Source organism: Theobroma cacao, chromosome 6 (assembly GCF_053813885.1).
Source record: "Theobroma cacao isolate CCN51 chromosome 6, ASM5381388v1, whole genome shotgun sequence".
NCBI lineage: Eukaryota > Viridiplantae > Streptophyta > Magnoliopsida > Malvales > Malvaceae > Theobroma > Theobroma cacao.
In genome coordinates, this window is record NC_142644.1 from 1767561 (window position 1) to 1787427 (window position 19867).

At 33.3% G+C, this 19867-nt stretch overlaps 1 protein-coding gene across 1 annotated transcript; it reads right to left on the bottom strand.

Moving 5' to 3' along the window:
• Nucleotides 1–339: 339 nt before the first annotated feature.
• Nucleotides 340–3003, bottom strand: LOC18595219 (cullin-associated NEDD8-dissociated protein 1-like). Its single transcript, XM_018122744.2, has 6 exons — nucleotides 2686–3003; nucleotides 2423–2599; nucleotides 2166–2312; nucleotides 1940–2056; nucleotides 1125–1293; nucleotides 340–618 (listed from the first exon to the last, which is right to left on the bottom strand). The coding sequence occupies exons 1-6, from the start codon at nucleotides 3001–3003 to the stop codon at nucleotides 578–580; spliced, it is 969 nt and encodes a 322-aa protein (XP_017978233.2). The 3' UTR covers nucleotides 340–577.
• Between the last annotated feature and the right edge of the window lie 16864 nt (nucleotides 3004–19867).

Sequence of the window (19867 nt, forward strand, 5' to 3'; positions counted from 1 at the left end):
TTTCAACTCCGTAGCAATGGTATATGTATAGAATCGAATTCTCCACGTAAGTGTGTGTTTATCATTTCTATCAAAATCCATAATAATATAATCCAACACAAAATTACCTAAAACATCCTATTATGATTTTGTAACACTAAGTATAGTAACAAAATTCATGTATGCATGTTTAATAATATTTGTGAAAATTTAAAATGGGTGCATGTATCTCTTTCATTTCACTTAATAATAACTTTAAAAAAAGTGAGAGAATGAGAGCCAGACAATGCACTTGAACCTATACATGAATGAAAACCCATATCCAATAAATATCTCTTCAGTATTGAGTTTTTTCTCCAATTAAAATTTAAAGATTTTCAACCACTTTTCATTTTCATATAACCACTAAAGGGTCAATAAACCTTACCACTTGCAATTTTAGCCCCCATTACCATTTGAGCTCCTCTATTCCTGCAGGCTTGCAGCTATCACAACAACAACAATTCCCCTCTTGAGATAATCCAAACCTACTCTACACATCTCTCACTCATTCCTGATGGAGTAGTACTTGTCCCATAGCGTTGGGAATTTTGAAATTTCACTCATCAGGTTCTTGAACTTTAAGCTGCAATCTCCCCGCTGCAAAATAACAAAAATATCATTAAGCTCCAGAAGATATTTATCCACATTACAAACAAAAGAGTTGCATATAACCACGGAATTAATATCTTCCAATAATCGTCATTCTGCCTGGTTATGCTTCTAGCTGATCATATAAACCAGCATCATTGGGACATATTAAAAAGAAACTCTCCCCCTGCCAGGTACAGCCATTATATATATGTATATGAATGTGAAAAAGACTAGAGTTCAAAAATCAAAACTCAATTGTCTAATACAAGTCAGAGTAAAATTAAAAAATTTTAGCTGAGAGAATATTTTAAGATATATAATAATTTCATTTACTTTTAACACTATATTTTGGTTTCAGGCACAACCCAGAATAACACAATGTCCCCAATTTTTTTTTAAGAAAAAAACACTCTAATGGGTATAATAAATCATCTAATTATTATACATAATTCAAAATAATGACTGAATACAAGAATGTTTGTAACCACAATATACTGGGGGAGCATACTCACCATCAGGTCCAGATTTGAGGTATGGAACAATTAAAGATGAGGGGCTCACTTGATCAAGGCAACTGTCCAGCAATGTGTCTGCACATTCAAAAGCTGCTTTTCTCAGCCCAAGCGCATCATCCACAATGTGCTTGAAAGGACCAAGGTCAACAGTTCTTATCAATTCTTGCTACACCAAGCCAGAAATTAAAATGAAATTAGAAAAATGCCACATACCTACTAGTGACAACAGAGAAACAGGGAGGACAAGTTAGGACAAGTATAAAAGAACAAACATCAAAACCAAATACAAACAAACAAAATTAACGAATGAAACCATATGTCACTATAAGCTACATCAGAACAGAAATATCATGGTAGAGAACTGGGGTAAACAGAAGCCTGAAGTTAACAAAATGAATGCAAAAACAACTTTTGATAGGATTCACAAAAGCAAACCAAAAGAATCACAAGAAACCAGAAAGTTACCATCACCAAACACCCCCTAAAGTAATAATAATAAAAAAAACTGCTAGTACATTGAGAAAATCATGGCTTGCCTGCCAGCAGAACCATATATCTGTTTCAACTACAGTCCAACATAGGTAAGTCCTAAATCATATTCATATAAAGTGTATTGGCAATTAAAGTTTAAAAAAATATGTTATTACTGTCAACAATAATAAGAATAATGACTCCTCAGAAAGCTCATCTATAGTGCTAATATGTGGACAACTACGTTGACCACAAAGTTGACTATGCTAAATTACCATATAAGCAACCAAATTAACAGTGAATCATCACCACACTCAGCACAATGCAAATCTTTTAGTTACCTTAACAATTGTTTGATCATGGAGAAGCGGCAATAATTCCGGAAGAAGTCCCTTGATTAAGTTAGGCTTATTGTGAGCAAAAGTACTTAAAGCCAACACAGCTGCACGCCTAACATGCTGCATCAATGATATCATGTAAGCAAGAATAAGGCTTAGAAACCCATCAACAACAACATAACAGCATCCTTTTTTCTTTGGGTGTCATCAGCAGTGAAAGGCCACTTACTCGGTCCTGATCCTTGATAAGCATAAGGAATGAAGCAATCTCAGGGTATATAATCTCATCTATCTTCTCTAGCTGCTCCACAATAGAATATTTTACAGCAATGACAACTGTTGCCGTAGTAAATGCAGCTGGACTGGTTGTTCTTACCTGTAAAGAATTCAAAATGAAGACAACAAAGATGCCCTATTAAGTTCCATCCAAATGTCACAAGCTCTGCAGAAGTACAAAGCACCATTGGATTTCTACTATGGAGATACCGTAAGTGCAGGAATGAGTTTTACTGGTTCAATAAGTGCAATTTTACCAAGGCACTCCGCCACTACGTTACGGACCCCCTCTTCCTCACTTTCACAGTGGTTAAAGAGTAGTTTGAGAATCTTCTCAACACTTGAATCCTGAAACTCAGCTTTATCTACAGATTGCCTGACTATAACCTGCATGATAATATAAATTAAAAATAAAGATGCTGCATCAGACAAAATGTCCAGTTAGGTTTAACCACCACTTCAAGGGAACATACCTCCTTGAGAGAATGAAGCAACAGATACTGTTTCTTCTGCTGATTATCAATCTGGTCCAAGATGAAAGGTAAACACTTGGACAGATTGCCAACAGCTATATTGCCAAGAGCATAAGAAGCAGCAGACTTTATCTCTTGAAAAGGAGATTGGAAGGACTCAAAACAAATCTTTCCTCGTCCCGATCTCCCCCAATCAGAGCAACGCAAGGTGCTGCTTAGCCTGTTATAATAGGCACAGAGAAAAAGGTATGTGAACATGTGTTGAGTAATCATGTACTTCCAAAAAGAGACAAGAAGCGAAAACTTCAAACAACTCATAAAAGTATGCGTGAAAGAATAAACTATGCAAATTTGCATCACTAAGACTCATGTACATTAAAATATTTGAAACCAATTTAAACCTTCAGATGAAAGGCAATTCAAAATGGAGAGAACACACTTAATTCAACTGCCCCAAAGCCAAGAACATCATGCTAAAGAGATATTTCAAAATATTGAGAAACAGTACTACTTGGTTACGTTATAGATCCGACTAATCAAAGAAAAACACTAAATTACAAGTAGGGCCTGTTTCAGTGGCCATTAAAGACACAGGATGCTTGTTTCATTAACTGTTAGGTGCATGCTTTGACAAGGCGTTGGATTTCGATTTAGAAGGGAAATGCAGCGACATCAGAATGATGCCATCCAGAGGCATGAAGCTCGATTACGATTTAGGAGGTGCAACTCTGGGTTGGGTCAGTTCCAGGTTGGACATTCAGGTTCAGGTTATTTTGGGTTTTGGGTTTATCTAGGTGACTTTGAAGTTCTATCAGCTTGGGTTCAGGCCGTTGACTTTCAGAGGTTGATCTAGGTTGGGTCTAGGCATGACTTTCAAGTTTGAGCAGATCTTTGCCACATTACTCCATAAGTTAATATGAATCTAGTTTAAGTCATAGGAATGAAATCAAAGTATAGCACTCCACACATAAGATAAACTTGTGTCTCAAGTCTAGGGAGTATTTACACAATTGATACATGAGAAGTGTTGCATAGATACCAGAGTGTATTACCAAATGCACTTCTCATGGCGGGTCTGTTCAGTGAACTTGCTCTCCTAGGCAAGCACCTATATTTTAATTTCAAATATCTCTATACTTCAATTTATGAGATCGATTGCTTACTTCCAAAGTAAAAAACATAGAATATACCAATCTCTAAGCATCATTGATGTCCAGTCTCAATGATACATTGACCAGGAATATTTTGAAATTATGCTTTGATGCATAGGAATCTCATAACTGTAACCCATTACAGTTTCCTTGCAAAGCATATTAATCTCATGGACTTCATCCAATTAGACTTATAGCTCATTATAATTAATGTTAAGCCTAGCCCTAAATTATCTACCATGTTACACATGAGACTGATAGAGTGATTGTATATTTGAACAGCCCCGAAAGAATATTTAAAAGTCGGTATTGTGCTTAGAAGTACAAGTAAGTCGATTAAGCCTCGAACTAATTCAAATAGGAATTTTAAAGTGAAATTAAGAGTTTCACAGTCTAAGGATGACTCAAAATGGTAATTCGGAGTTCGAGGATCAATTTGGAGTCAAACTGAAATTTTCACTATCTAAGGGCAAAACGGTCATTTGCCACTTGGGGATAAAATGAGAATTTTAGAAAAGATTTTTTTGGCCCCATTTGACTTATTAGAGTATGATTTGAGTATTGGAGTATGATTTGAGTATTGGAGTATGATTTGAGATTTAGAAGTGAAAAATTTTAATTCCGGTATAATTTGAAGTATAAGGGCGAAATGGTAATTTTACCATCTCAGGGGCAAATCGATAAATTTTCACCCCCGACACTTGTCAAGACAAAGGGATTTTATTCATCATGGAAATGGATAAACATGAGAAATGTGTGGTTGAGAATTTAAGAATTAAAAGTCATATATTTAAAATTTGGACCAATGAAAACATACCATGTGTCAAGCTTAGAATATATTATTATTTAACTTAAAAATCAGCCCATTTCTTCCATTGTGGTCAGCCAAACCAGAAGAGAAGAGAAACCAAGGAAGAACAAACCCTAGGTGGAGAAATTCAAGAGAAAATTGGTGAAAATTCAAGGAAACAAGTGACAAAAGGTAAAATTTCTTGATTTTGACTTGTGATCTACCTTTCCCATGCATTTTTCCTCATTTTCCATGGTTAAATAACATGTTTTCATGATTAATTCATGGCTGGTCAAAATGGGTATGGAGAGAGAAAGATGTTGGATTGAATTGATTTTAAGATATGTTAGTGTTTTTAGTTAGTTTAGCATATTTAGAAGCAAAACAATAAGAAAAGAATCCATTTTCCCCATGAATCTTCATGGCCGAATCTTCCTTGATGTGTGTAGGTGATGGATTGTTATTATTTCAAGAGAAATGACTTAGAAAATGATGAATAATGGTGAGAAAATTAAGTAGGAAAAATCACGGTGTTAGTGTACTATAATGGCCGAATTTTTCCATGAAGAATGGGAGGGTTTTGATGCTGAAATTAATGTTATTTGAATTGTATTTAGTGAATTAAGATATTAGAAATGAAATGGAGCAATTTGGAGCCAAATCGGACACAATTGTCATTTAATCGAGTAATAGGCCGAATTAGGTCAACACCGCATTTAAGCGGTAGTCGGATAAGTTGCATATCATATGATGCATATACATCGAGCCCGAATTGATTTTATAATGGTCAAGCATTGATGTGCTGAATTATGTAATGTACGTTATAGATAGGTGGTGAGCAAATTACACTGGTAAAAGTACAGAGATTATACTTGAAGACTTAGATTAGGAGTACATCGACTCTTAGAATTGTGAGTAAACTTATTATCGTCTTAATTATCTAGAGTAGTTTTATACAATTGTGTGATTTTATAGAAAATGGGTTTAAATGGGAAATTGCTATGTTTTAGGAGAAATTATGATTTTATAAATTTTTTAAAAAATTGAATACTGATTTTGAAATTAGAGTAATTGAAAACTGTCTGCTTGTGTTATAAATTGTGTTTTAAATTATATGGCTTATAGCAATATGTGAGCATGAATGGCAAAGTCAATATTTGAATCAAAATTATATATACTATGTATTCAGCCTTGAGAGGCTAGATTGCGATAAATTACCATGTCATGCAGATAAAGATTTTATAAATCAGGTGGTAGATAACATAATCCATAATCCCTGAAGTGGAGGTTCTGTGGACTAGCCTAAGAGAAGGGGCACAGAATCAGATATACCTTACCTCGATCGGAGAGCCGTGTGGAGGGTATCTCTGGAGGTAAAGATTTAAGTGCACTTTACGTGGACCACTGCGTGAGAGTGAGACTCAGCCAACATCAAGGCATGGCTAGAATTTCGGATGTAAAGACATTTAACAGCCTTAGTGGTCTCGGTCATATGCCTAGGCCAAGGCATCTCGAGGAATGATTTTGACAGGAGCCAAGTTTTGTGAGATATATAAGCCATGTTGATTAATTGAGTAAACTGAATATTCATGTTATGAAACATATATTGAAAAAGAATATTTTAATTCGTCTCCATTTACTCGCCTTTAGATAGTTTAAATGGTGTATGTTTGCTCATTGAGATTTTATAATCTCACAACCCTTCTTTCCTCACATTTCAGGCTTGGAGAATTCCATAGTTAACTGACTTTGACAAGGACCTTCATTTGGACTTGAATCGACAAAAGCTGGAGGTTTTTAGCTTCCGATGCATTTTGGTTAAATGTGAGCCCACGTGTTGCTATAAAAGTAATTTTATGCTTTGGTTATTTGCTTTGTAGTATATACGAATATAATTAACTTTTACGCTATAAGAATTATTTACCGATAGCTTTATAAAAATTATTTTACAAGAAAATAGTTTATTTTATTGAATATTTTTATTATATTCAAATGGTCAGATTTTCACTTCAAATGAACGTTTTAGATACTTAATTTGTTTTAAATCACTAAATATATATTTTCTACTTACTTACTACATTTTTGCAAGTTTTGAGATTTTCGATGAAAAATGACAAAAATGCCCTTGTGAGCCAAAAAACAATATATTATGTTCTGATTTGGAAATGACTCGTAATCCTTCAAATTACAATATTTGATAACTATTGCTCACCGGAAAAGTGCGAAAGCTGATACGAGAGCCTTGCGAGGTTTTGATAGGCATTCGGGGTCAAGAATGTTTGTCGAGACTTCGCGGCGGTTGTCATGGGCCCGATGGAGAGTTCCGGGTCGTGACAATTAATGTCTTATTGATGAAGAAAAACCTCTAATCATTCAACATGAATGATACTATTGCATGATTGGAATCAAGCCTCAATCAATCTCAATTGGCTATAGAACTTATCCCAACATCTCCCATTAGCACAAAGCCAATTGCTACCTCATCGAATGTGGATTCAATCCATCTAGCAATCGTGTCTATATGTAGACTCGCTTGTGCCCTTCAATGTGGTTAATTACTTTTATCTATCTTCGTGATGTCCATGCATTGCATCATGTCATATTACTATATCTAGATCCAATGAGACCCAAGTTTTGCTTGTATGTCTCCATTGTTACATTAACAATGTTCAAAACCTTTTATTAGTTCCATGGACTAACGATCTAAGTATCTTCCTATTAGAGCCCTTTCAATAGGATGTATATGACTTTAATTATATACATGTACGTAGTCCTCTTTCTTTCTTTAGAACCATTCCAACTAAACTATGCTATATGAATCATATGCATTTGTCACTTTTCATTGCACCATCCGCCCTTTTTAAATTTTGGCGCTTTCTTTTTATACACATTGTGTCACGACCCGGAACTCTCATCGAGCCCGTGACAACCGCCGCGAAGCCTCGACAGACATTCTTTCCCTGAATGCCTTTCGAGACCTCACAAGGCTTTTGTACCAGTTTTTCCATTCCTCTCTCTTTCTTTTTTTTTTGAATAAAAAAAATAAAAATATTAATTAAAATAATCTATTTTAATGTAAAACAATATATATATATATATATATTTGAAACATCAAAAATTAATTTTCTACACATAAAAACAAAATAAATTTATACATACTGTAATATAGAAAACTGGAGTATGCAATTTAAATTACAATGACACGTGGGCTCCCAAATAACTGAGAAGGTTTAAGTCTATAACCTTGCTTTCTAGGATGCAACTCCGAAATTTACTTCTCGATGCAATTGATAGTCTACTGCCTATTCTGAGCCTAAAAAATGTATAGGAAGAAGGGGTGAGATTATAAAATCCCAATGAGTAGACAGACATCATTAAAATAATCTAAAGCCGAGCAATAAGAGACAATTAAAATAATTCATCCCAACCCATATAAATAATTAAATTTCATCCAATTACTCAACATGGCTTATGTACTTTTCAAAAACTTGGCCATTGCCAAAAATCCATTCTCGAGGATACCCCGTGAAGGCATCTTACCGAGACCGCCAAGGCTGTTTATTGTCACACACACGAACACATTTCACCTCTGACAACACAGCCGTTCCTCGGCATTGGCTGAGTCCCAATTTCACGTGGTGGCCAACGTGAAGTGTACTCAAATCCTACCTCAGGAGTTATTCTACGCGCCTCTCCAATCGAGGTAAGCTCAATAATTGGGAACCGTGCCCCTCTAATTAGGCTGGCCCACGGAACCCCCGTCACTGCAGTGCTCACTTTATAATCCACCAACCAATAAAATCACAATGGTATGACATGGCTCACTTAACACATTCAAGGCAAATCAAAGCAGTTCACATATTTTTTAAATCATAAAAATAACCAGTCATACACACATTTATCATAAGCCATTTAATGTAAAATCATGGATAAACAACACAATCATAGTATAGGTCTCCAATTACTCTATTTTTGAAATCATTATTCAATTTTTAAAAATTTTATAAAATTATTTTATAAAATCTCATTTTCCCATAAAACACAATAATTTTCCAATTAAACCATTTTTTCATAAAATCACACAATTAAATAAATCTACTATAGATAATTAAGATGATAGTAAGTTTACTCACTGTAATAGGAATAGATATACTCCTATTCTCGGTTCTCGGGTGTAGTCTTTTACCCGTATCAGATAGCTCACCATCTATCCACAATACATGACACAAAAAATTCAATAATTTGTGTCAAATCAATATATATTATTTCAGGCTCTTATCCATGCGTAGGCACTAGATAGGGTGTGAAATGTTTGGATAATCGCTTAATCACAGTGTCCGACCTAACTCGCCTATACACGGTGTAAATTTCTAAAATCTCCAACTCAACTCCAATTCCATCCATTTCAATTTCAATTATCCAATTATATCCACAATACCTCAATGACTGTGAATGTGGTCCAATTTATCAGTTCGGACCACAAATTACGCTTTTACCCTTAGTGGGTAAAAATTTTAATTTTTTTACACTAAAAATTCCCATTTAATTTCCAACCTCATAATTCATCATTTTTCCATCTAATTCTTTTAAAATAAAGTCAACCTCATCCTCACACACCATTGGCTAGATTCGGCCTAGAGAAATTCATGGAGAAAATGAATATCTTTCTTGTTGTTTTACTCATAAACATGCTAAACTAACACTAAATACTAACATAGTTCAAAATCAAATTAATCTAACAACTTTCTCTCTCTAAACCCATATGATCAGATTTGAATCCATCATCAAAACACATAATTTAACCATGAAAAATAAGGAGAAATGCATGGAAATGATAAATCTTAAGCTAAGCTTGAAAAATCATACCTTTAAACACTTGATTCCTTGAAAAATCACACTTTTTCTTTAAATTTTCTCACTCTAGGGTTTGTTCTTATTTCTCTCTCTCTCCTGCTGGTTTTGGCTGACCCTCCCAATGAAGAATTCTGGAATTTTCAAGCCTTTTAATAGGCTTAATAAAATATTATTATTTTATTTTCCTTTTAAATATTTTATTATTTTATTTTTTTCTAGCCATCTTTTTTACTTTCTTTTTCTATCACTCAATCCTCTTCACTTATCTATGTCTTCCATGAAATTTCTAGACTTTTTCAAAGTTTTGGTGGAGCAAATTTTTAAAAATTACACTTTTGCCCCCGTAAAGTGAAAAATTACGTTTTTACCCCAAAAACTGAAAAATTGCCCATAGACATATTTTTCATCCCTTATACTCATACCATTCTCTAATTTATCAAATGTGATCTAAATTCTCTCAAAATCTCAAATTTTGTCCGTGGGTGGAAAAATTATGATTTTGCCCCTAGATAGTGAAAATTTTGATTTGACTCCGAATTGATCCTCGAACTCCGAATTACCATTTTGAGTCATCCCTGAACTGTGAAACTCTTAATTTTACCTTAAAATTCCTATTTGAACTAGTTCAAGGCTTAATCGACTTAATGGTACCATTAGGGGCAATATCATCTTTTAACGATTTCTCGAACTTCCTAAATATACAAACATTCTATCGAGCATGTGAATGACATTGTAATTATTTTACAAAGCAGGGTTTGACAACATTACCCCCCTTAAAATAAAATTTTGTCCTCAAAATTTCACTTATCAACTCAAAGAAAAGGTGGGGTATTATCTTTTTATTCAATGCTTAACTTCTCTTGTTATTTCCTTTATAGGGAATCTTGATTTGCTCCTTGTATTTATTTCCAACTCAACCTGAATACTTCACTTATATCTATTATTACCCTTTAGAATTTGATCAGCAATAATCCTCTCGATCATGAGTATTTATGTCATTTAGGATTATACTAAGTGATTTTTCAAGATAAAGAGTCTACGTAGCCTCCTGTCTATAATCGGTGTTGCAGTCACTGACTATAAACAAGACTCTACGTCAACTCCACTATTCCGCTGTTTACCACAAGAGTTGCTTCATTTAATCACTTTTCATTCAATTGAGTTAATACAAGAATTATAAATCCTCATAGTAATCCTTTATAGTACTCATTTTCTATGCCACTGTCGTAATCCTTTATTCACAAATTCGTTACTTAACATTGATGTCCCTTCTCAACATTGATGTCCCTTCTCATTAATCTCTCGTCCTCTTTATTTCTTAAGATTTGACTTTGATCAATACATTATTGATCTTAATACTCCACAAGGTAATTTATTTCAATGTAGCCGTTGGAATCTACTTAATTAAAACAAATCTTTTACTTTTGGAGTTACTACCTTAGTCATTCTCAACGGCTTGGCTCCTTTTTGAGTCCATACCACAATTAGCAAAGTAAATTTTCTATCACAGATGCATGATCGGGATACTAACCCCAACATATCTATATTATCTATGTGATATGCCACCGTCATCCCTTAGGGCATATTTCATTACCAATATTCACATATCTTTACCATGATAATTTCTCAAATAAATTAAAACTTGTGGGGGAAAACATACTTTACAATTTATATCTCCCTCTATAAGCATCTCCAAAAATCCTCATGTTCTATGTCCCACCTTAGGACAGTCTTCCCATATGGTTCAATAGATCACAACTTCATCACACGCTTAATGATTCATTATTGATAGTATCCCACTATTCTCATAATCGTAACCGATTATATTCCTCATCTTAAAATTTTACGGTATCACCTTCTAATTCCCTCCATACTCAAATTTATAATCTTTGACTTAACCCCGTTAACTAGTGATCAATTCATAGTACTGCAAGGTTTAATCATTATTAAATCTAATAATTGCTGGAACCATTAATGGCTTCCTATTTCAACCTTCAATACTTATTTAAAACAATCAATCTTGCCACTAAGATAATTATTCATCCTCAATACTTATATTACTAATCTACCTTTGTCATACTAAAAGATTTTTATACTCCTTTTGGATTATTAAGTTCAAAACACCATCGGCTTTCAGCAGTAAAATCTGTTGGTCCCTCACTAATACTCTGTGAAATATCAGAATCACCGTTCCTCTTAGACATGTTAAGTGTAATCCAACACACTTCAAAACCTATATGAAATCAAACGAAAATCATTTAATCTCTTATACACCCTGCGAACAAATAGGTCTCTATATGCAGACTCATGCATTCTATTTGACTTAATTTAACTCGGGGACACACAGTATCAGTGTGGATTTCTTAAAACAACTTTAAAACTAAAAATTTTAAAATCCAAAGCTTTAAAACCAAAATTTTTGATCTTTAAACCATGCTCTGATATCACATCGAATTCGACTCAACCCCTCAGGGTATAATGGTACCTATCAGAGCTCTCGACAAGAGGTACACTTCACTCCGGGACGCACCGAGAGCAGTCCCTTCCCTCCTCTTCCAAGCTCCTGGGCTGAGAGTCATACTTCGCCATAGATCATATGCGAGAGTTCCCAAGAATAGGGTTATCTTTCCCTTTACTCTGATGCCAATCGAATTGTCACGACTCGAAACTCTCATCGAGCCCGTGACAACCGCCGCGAAGCCTCGACAGACATTCTTTCCCATAATGCCTTTTGAGACCTCGCAAGGCTTTTGAACCAGTTTTTCCATTCCTCTCTCTTTTTTTTTCTTTTCTTTTTTTTAAATAATAAAATAAAATAAAAATATTAATTAAAATAATCTATTTTAATGTAAAATAATATATATATATTTTTTTGAAACATCAAAAATTAATTTTCTGCACATAAAAACAAAATAAATTTATACACATTGTAATATAAAAAACTGGAGTATGCAATTTAAATTACAATGACACGTGGGCTCCCAAATAACTGAGAAGGTTTAAGTTTATAACATTGCTTTCTAAGATGCAACTCCGAAATTTACTTCTTGATGCAATTGACAGTCTACTGCCTATTCTGAGCCTGAAAAATGTATAGGAAGAAGGGGTAAGATTATAAAATCCCAGTGAGTAGACAGACATCATCAAAATAATTTAAAACCGAGTAATATGAGGTAATTAAAATAATTCATCCCAACCCATATAAATAATTGGATTTCATCCAATTACTCAACATGGCTTATGTACTTTTCAAAAACTTGGCCGTTGCCAAAAATCCATTCTCGGGGATACCCGTGAAGGCATCTTACCGAGATCGCCAAGGCTGTTTATTGTCACACACTCAAACACATTTCACCTCTGACAACACAGTCGTTCCTTGGTGTTGGCTGAGTCCCAGTTTCACGTGGTGGTCAGTATGAAGTGTACTCAAATCCTACCTCGGGAGTTATTCTACGTGCCTCTCTAATCGAGGTAAGCTCAATAATTGGGAACCGTGCCCCTCTAATTAGGCTGGCCCACGGAACCCCCGTCATTGCAGTGCCCACTTTATAATCCACCAACCAATAAAATCATAATAGTATGACATGGCTCACTTAACACATTCAAGGCAAATCAAAGTAGTTCACATATTTTTTAAATCATAAAAATAACCAGTCATACCCAAATTTATCATAAGCCATTTAATGTAAAATCATGGATAAACAACACAATCATAGTATAGGTCTCCAATTACTCTATTTTTGAAATCATTATTAAATTTTTAAAAATTTTATAAAATTATTTTATAAAATCTCATTTTCTCATAAAATACAATAATTTTCCAATTAAATCATTTTTCCATAAAATCACACAATTAAATAAATCTACTCTAGATAATTAAGACGATAGTAAGTTTACTCACTGTAATAGGAGTAGATATACTCCTATTCTCGGTCCTCGGGTGTAGTCTTTTACCCGTATCAGATAGCTCACCACTTATCCACAATACATGATACAAAAAATTTAAACATTTGTATCAAATCAATATATGTCACGACCCGGAACTCCTATCGAGCCCGTGACAACCGCCGCGACGTTTCGATAGGCACTCATTATCCCGAATGCCGATCGAAACCTGGCAAGGCTTAGCATCAGCTTTCGCATCTCCCCGGTGAGCGACAGTTACTAAATCTCACATTTCAAGAAATTATAAGTCATTTCCAAATCAAAACAATAAAATATTACTTTCTGGCTCACAGGGGCATTTTCGTCATTTTTCTTCAAAAATATCGAAACTCGCCAAAAATATGGTGTAAAAGCTAAATATATTCATACATACTTTAAATCAAATAACTGAAGAATAAAATTACTTTTACAGTGACACGTGGGCCCCCAACTGACTAAGAAGATGTAGGGCTACGAATCCTTACTTTCTAGGATGCAACTTCGAGATTAATTCTCGTCTTAATCAACTATCAACAAACTGTCCTGAGCCTGAAAAATGGATAGAAAGAGGGGTGAGATTATGATTACATAATCCCAGTGAGTAAACAATTACCATCAAAAGCATCTAAAGCCGAGTAGATGGAGACAATATAAAAACGTTATATCTCAATAATATTCATAACACAAATTTCGATTCAATCTATACCAAACAATTTATTTTCATCAAAATTCTCGGCTTATGAATTTCTTAAAACTTGGCCCCTGTCAGAATCATTCTCGTGGGTACCTTCGTCAAGGTATCCCACTGAGATCGCCAAAGCTGTTCAATGACCCATACCCATAAACATGTTTTCACATCTAACACACAGCCATTCCTTGGCGTTGGCTGAGTCTCACTCTCACGTGGTGGTCCGAACGTGAGGTGCACTCAAATCATACCTCGGGAGATACTTCACCCAACATCTCCCCTCGGAGGTAAATATATAATTGAGTTACCGTGCTCCTCTCTTAGGTAGTCCACGAAAACCCCCACCACTGTAGTGACCATTTAATATACCACCAGACCCATAAAATTTTTAGTAGCATAATATGGCGAATAAAATTTAATCCAGTCTACCGAGACCAATCCAAAATTGTTCATATATTTCATGCCAACCCCAAAAATTTAGCCATCATGCTACCATAGTGTCATAAGCCCCAATTTCAATAACATATAAAATCATAAATTTCAACACAGTGTCCACATACTCAATTTTCCCAAAACAATATTTGATTTCAAAACCAATATAAATCTCATTTTTATTAAAAAAATATTTTAATTGGAAAACATAATATTTTGTAATTTAAGCTCACCATTCAATAAAAGCATCAAACAAGTATAATAACTCTAAATATTTAAGATGATAAATTGTCCACTTACAGTTCTAGGAGTCGATGTACTCCTAATCCCAGTCTTCAAGCACAATTTTTGTACTTTTACCAGTGTAATTTGCACACCACCTATCCACAATTTACAATACATAATTCACCACATCAATGCTTGACCATTATAAAATCAATTCAGGCTCGGTATATATGCATGATATGACATGCAACTTATCCGACTACCGCTTAAATGCGGTGCTGACCTAATTCGGCCTATTACCCGATTAAATTGCTAACGCGTCCAATTTAATCTCAAATTAATTTTTTTCAGTTTCTATACCTCAATTGCACCCAAATTGACTTAATGTTCCTCAGTGTGGTGCAAATTATCAATCCCGATAGTAAATTACGAAAATACCCCTAATGGGTAAAAATTTATATTTTTGCTCCGAAAATTCCCATTATTTTTCTAGACTCATAATTCATCATTATTCATCATAATTCCTCAAATAAACATCAAGATCATCAGCCAATATTCTCCTAGAAAATTCAGCCAATAATGGTAATGGAGGAAAATAAATTCTTTTCTTGTTGTTTTGTTCCTAAATATGCTAAACTAACTTAAAACACTAACATAACTTAAAATCGAATTAATCTAACAAGTTTCTCTCTCCTAACCCATTTTTTCAGAATTGAATTCATCCTCAAATCACATGATTCAACCATGGAAAATGATGGGAAATGCATGGAAATGATAAATCTTAAGCTAAGCTTGAAAAATCATACCTTTAAACACTTGATTCCTTGAAAAATCACACTTTTTCTTTGAATTTTCTCCCTCTAGGGTTTGTTCTTATTTCTCTCTCTCTCCTGCTGGTTTTGGCTGACCATCCCAATGAAGAATTCTGAAATTTTCAAGCCTTTTAATAGGCTTAATAAAATATTATTATTTTATTTACCTTTTGAATATTTTATTATTTTATTTTTTTCTAGCCGTCTTTTTGACTTTCTTTTTCTACCACTCAATCCTCTTCACTTATCCAAGTCTTCCATGAAATTTCTAGACTTTTCCAAAGTTTTGGTGGAGCAAACTTTTAAAAATTACACTTTTGCCCCCGTAAAGTGAAAAATTACATTTTTACCCCAAAAACTGAAAAATTGACCATAGACATATTTTTCATCCCTTATACTCATACCATTCTCCAATTTGTCAACATGATCTAAATTCTCTCAAAATCTCAAATTTTATCCGCGATTGAAAAAATTACGATTTTACCCCTACACTCCAGAAATCACCGAAATTAAATTTTTTCACTTTTAAACCTCAAATCATACTCCAATAAGTCAACTGGACTAAAAAATTCTTTTCTAAAAATTCTCATTTTATCTTCAAGTGGCAAATGATCATTTTACCCCTAGATAGTGAAAATTTTGGTTTGACTCCAAATTGATCATCGAACTCCGAATTACCATTTTGAGTCATCCCTGAACTGTGAAACTCTTAATTTCACCTTAAAATTCTTATTTGAATTAGTTCGAGAATTAATCGACTTAATGATACCATTAGGGGTAATATCGTCTTTTAACGATTCCTCGAACTTTCTAAATATGCAAACATTCTATTGAGCATGTAAATGACGTCGTAATTATTTTATAGAATAGGGTTTGATAATATATTTTATTTCAGGCTCTTATTCATGCGTATGCACTAGATAGGATGTGAAATGTTTGGACAATCGCTTAATCACAATGTCCGACCTAACTCGCCTATAAACGGTGTAAATTTCTAAAATCTCAAATTCAACTCCAATTCCATCCATTTCAATTTCAATTATCCAATTATATCCACAATACCTCAATGACTGTGAATGTGGTCCAATTTATCAGTTCGGACCACAAATTACTCTTTTACCCTTAGTGGGTAAAAATTTCAATTTTTTTGCACCAAAAATTCCCATTTAATTTCCAACCTCATAATTCATCATTTTTCTATCTAATTCTCTTAAAATAAAGTCAACCTCATCCTCACACACCATTGGCTAGATTCGGCCTAGAGAAATTCATGGAGAAAATGAATATTTTTCTTATTGTTTTACTCATAAACATGCTAAACTAACACTAAATACTAACATAGTTCAAAATCAAATTAATCTAACAACTTTCTCTCTCTAAACCCATATGATCAGATTTGAATCCATCATCAAAACACATAATTTAACCATGAAAAATAAGGAGAAATGCATGGAAATGATAAATCTTATGCTAAGCTTGAAAAATCATACCTTTAAACACTTAATTCCTTGAAAAATCACACTTTTTCTTCGAATTTTCTCACTCTAGGGTTTGTTCTTATTTCTCTCTCTCTCCTGCTGGTTTTGGCTGACCCTCCCAATGAAGAATTCTGGAATTTTCAAGCCTTTTAATAGGCTTAATAAAATATTATTATTTTATTTACCTTTTAAATATTTTATTATTTTATTTTTTTCTAGCCATCTTTTTTACTTTCTTTTTCTACCACTCAATCCTCTTCACTTATCCATGTCTTCCATGAAATTTCTAGACTTTTCCAAAGTTTTGGTGGAACAAATTTTTAAAAATTACACTTTTACCCCCGTAAAGTGAAAAATTACGTTTTTACCCCAAAAACTGAAAAATTATCCATAGACATATTTTTCATCCCTTATACTCATACCATTCTCCAATTTGTCAAATGTGATCTAAATTCTCTCAAAATCTCAAAATTTGTCCGTGGGTGGAAAAATTACGATTTTGCCTCTAAATAGTGAAAATTTTGATTTGACTCCGAATTGATCCTCGAACTTCGAATTACCATTTTGAGTCATCCCTAAACTGTGAAACTCTTAATTTCACCTTAAAATTCCTATTTGAACTAGTTCGAGGCTTAATCGACTCAATGGTACCATTAGGGGCAATATCATCTTTTAACGATTTCTCGAACTTCCTAAATATACAAACATTCTATCGAGCATGTGAATGACATTATAATTATTTTATAAAGCAGGGTTTGACACATTGCATCCCATGTAATTGTATCACCAAAGAATTGTATTCACTCCCATTAACTTCCTTTTGTGTATGAGATAAATACACTTGTACATGTTATTAAATCCAACCCTTTAGATCCCATGTAATAGAACAAAGTGTATGACTCCAACAAAAAAACATATTTAGTAGTTCATCTCATATGAATAATACATCTTCAATGTATTTTACTAAATCTATGGAGTTCTCATATATATGATTATGCATCTCTATACAAAATCTCAAGAGTTAGATTCCAATGTAACCATGTAATAACTAAAGAAGCTCCTTTCTTAGTGTCATCATGCTCCCACTAAATCCAAGATCCTTTGTGAGAGTAATATTCGAACTCTTTTGAATATTTCATGATGTTACATACATACATCTCAATGTATGCTTGCAATCGTATTGGTTTGGAATAATATAATTGGCTACATATATATTGGAGAGATATGGACCAAATCATATCACTATATGAATTTGCTTTCTTCTTTGAACAAACATCTCTATGTTTTATTCATAAGAAAGTTCCATTTCACATGAATCTGCATTCATTTTTTGAATAATTAATTAATAAGTAAAAGTAATCTTCACTAAGATCATATCTTAATAAGAGTACTTCATACTATATAGCTCATATGATCTTATATTTGAATTCTCTGAACATTTCAAGGTTTCAAATTTTATTTCTTTAAGTATACAAGACAAAATCTCAATTTGGTCTTGTGTAAACTTAATGAATTAAGAACATTTTCCATAACAATTTATGTTCAATGGTTCATATACATCTATATGTATAAGACCTTTTGAACATACCAAGTCATTCACTTTTGCATGAAAATTGATTTGGTCATATAAGAATTACTAGCTCCTTTATGATTCCCGATCAAAAGGAGCTAAGTATCTTCATACTCTAATTCTTACTTCAATGACCAAGACAAAAATGCCATAATTGAGATCATATGCAATTAGTTTTCTTGACATTTATATTGAGCATTGACTTACTACTATTGTTTTGCGCTTTATGTCATTACTTAAATGCATTCAACATCTAGTATCGAATACTTATGATGTTAATACAACAGTAGTACCTTCTAACTCAATCATAAACTTTGGCAAAGTAGAGGCTTCTATAAGCTTCCTTTTCTTTAACTCTGTCAAGGAAACATTTTTTTTTTAGTCCCTCTTTTGTCCATCTTTACCATAAAGATGTTTGAGAACATTTCCCAATTAGTGCCATTATCGTGGTTGTCTTCCCAAATCCATAATAATTCAAATCCAAATTATTTAAATTATCATTATCTGAAACTAATAAAATTTAAATGTTATAATAATCCAAACCCAAAATGATTAAACTTTTATTATTTGAAATGATCCAACACAAAATGACTCAAACCAGTCGATTGCCATCTTATAAAACTAATAACAATAACAAAATCAATGTATGCAAATAGTTGATAAATTTTGTAAACCACATTACAATTGAAAGGAAAATCATTAGCCTCGTTTTCTTTTTTAATTGAGAAGTTAAATGACGCATGTATCTGTTTCATGTTACTTAATAATCGATTTAAAAAATTGAGAGAATAAAGGTCAAATCCATGGAGGAAGAATAAGACAATGCACTTGACCTTATACATGAATGAAACATCCAATAAATATCTTTTGTATTGAATTTTTCTCTTATCAAAATTTAAAAATTTTCAGCCCTTTTCATTTTACCACTTGCAATTTTAACCCCTATTACCATTTGAGCTCATCTATTCTTGTGGGCTTGCAGCTATCACAACAATATTCCCCTCTTCAAATATGATATTAAAAATTAAATGTTAAAGGTATATATGTCACAGATTGACAAATATGTAATTTTGAATAACTTAATTATAACTGAAAAAAATGACTAAATTCCTTTAGTAAGCCCCTATATTATATCAAGAAAGTTAATTTATCTCCTATCTTTTTATTACGTTCAAACAAACCCCTAAACTTTTATTTTTAATCAAAAAAGCCTTTTTCACTAACTGTTGATATAATCAGTAATTTTTAATGTCACGTC

Excerpts from the sequence above, each read along its gene's own strand:
- LOC18595219 (XM_018122744.2), bottom strand. The coding sequence starts at position 3,003 with ATGAGTTGTTTGAAGTTTTCGCTTCTTGTCTCTTTTTGGAAGTACATG. Across the intron at positions 2,600-2,685 it reads TGCTTCATTCTCTCAAGGAG|GTTATAGTCAGGCAATCTGT; the intron begins GTATGTTCCCTT and ends ATTATCATGCAG. Across the intron at positions 2,313-2,422 it reads AACTCATTCCTGCACTTACG|GTAAGAACAACCAGTCCAGC; the intron begins GTATCTCCATAG and ends AATTCTTTACAG.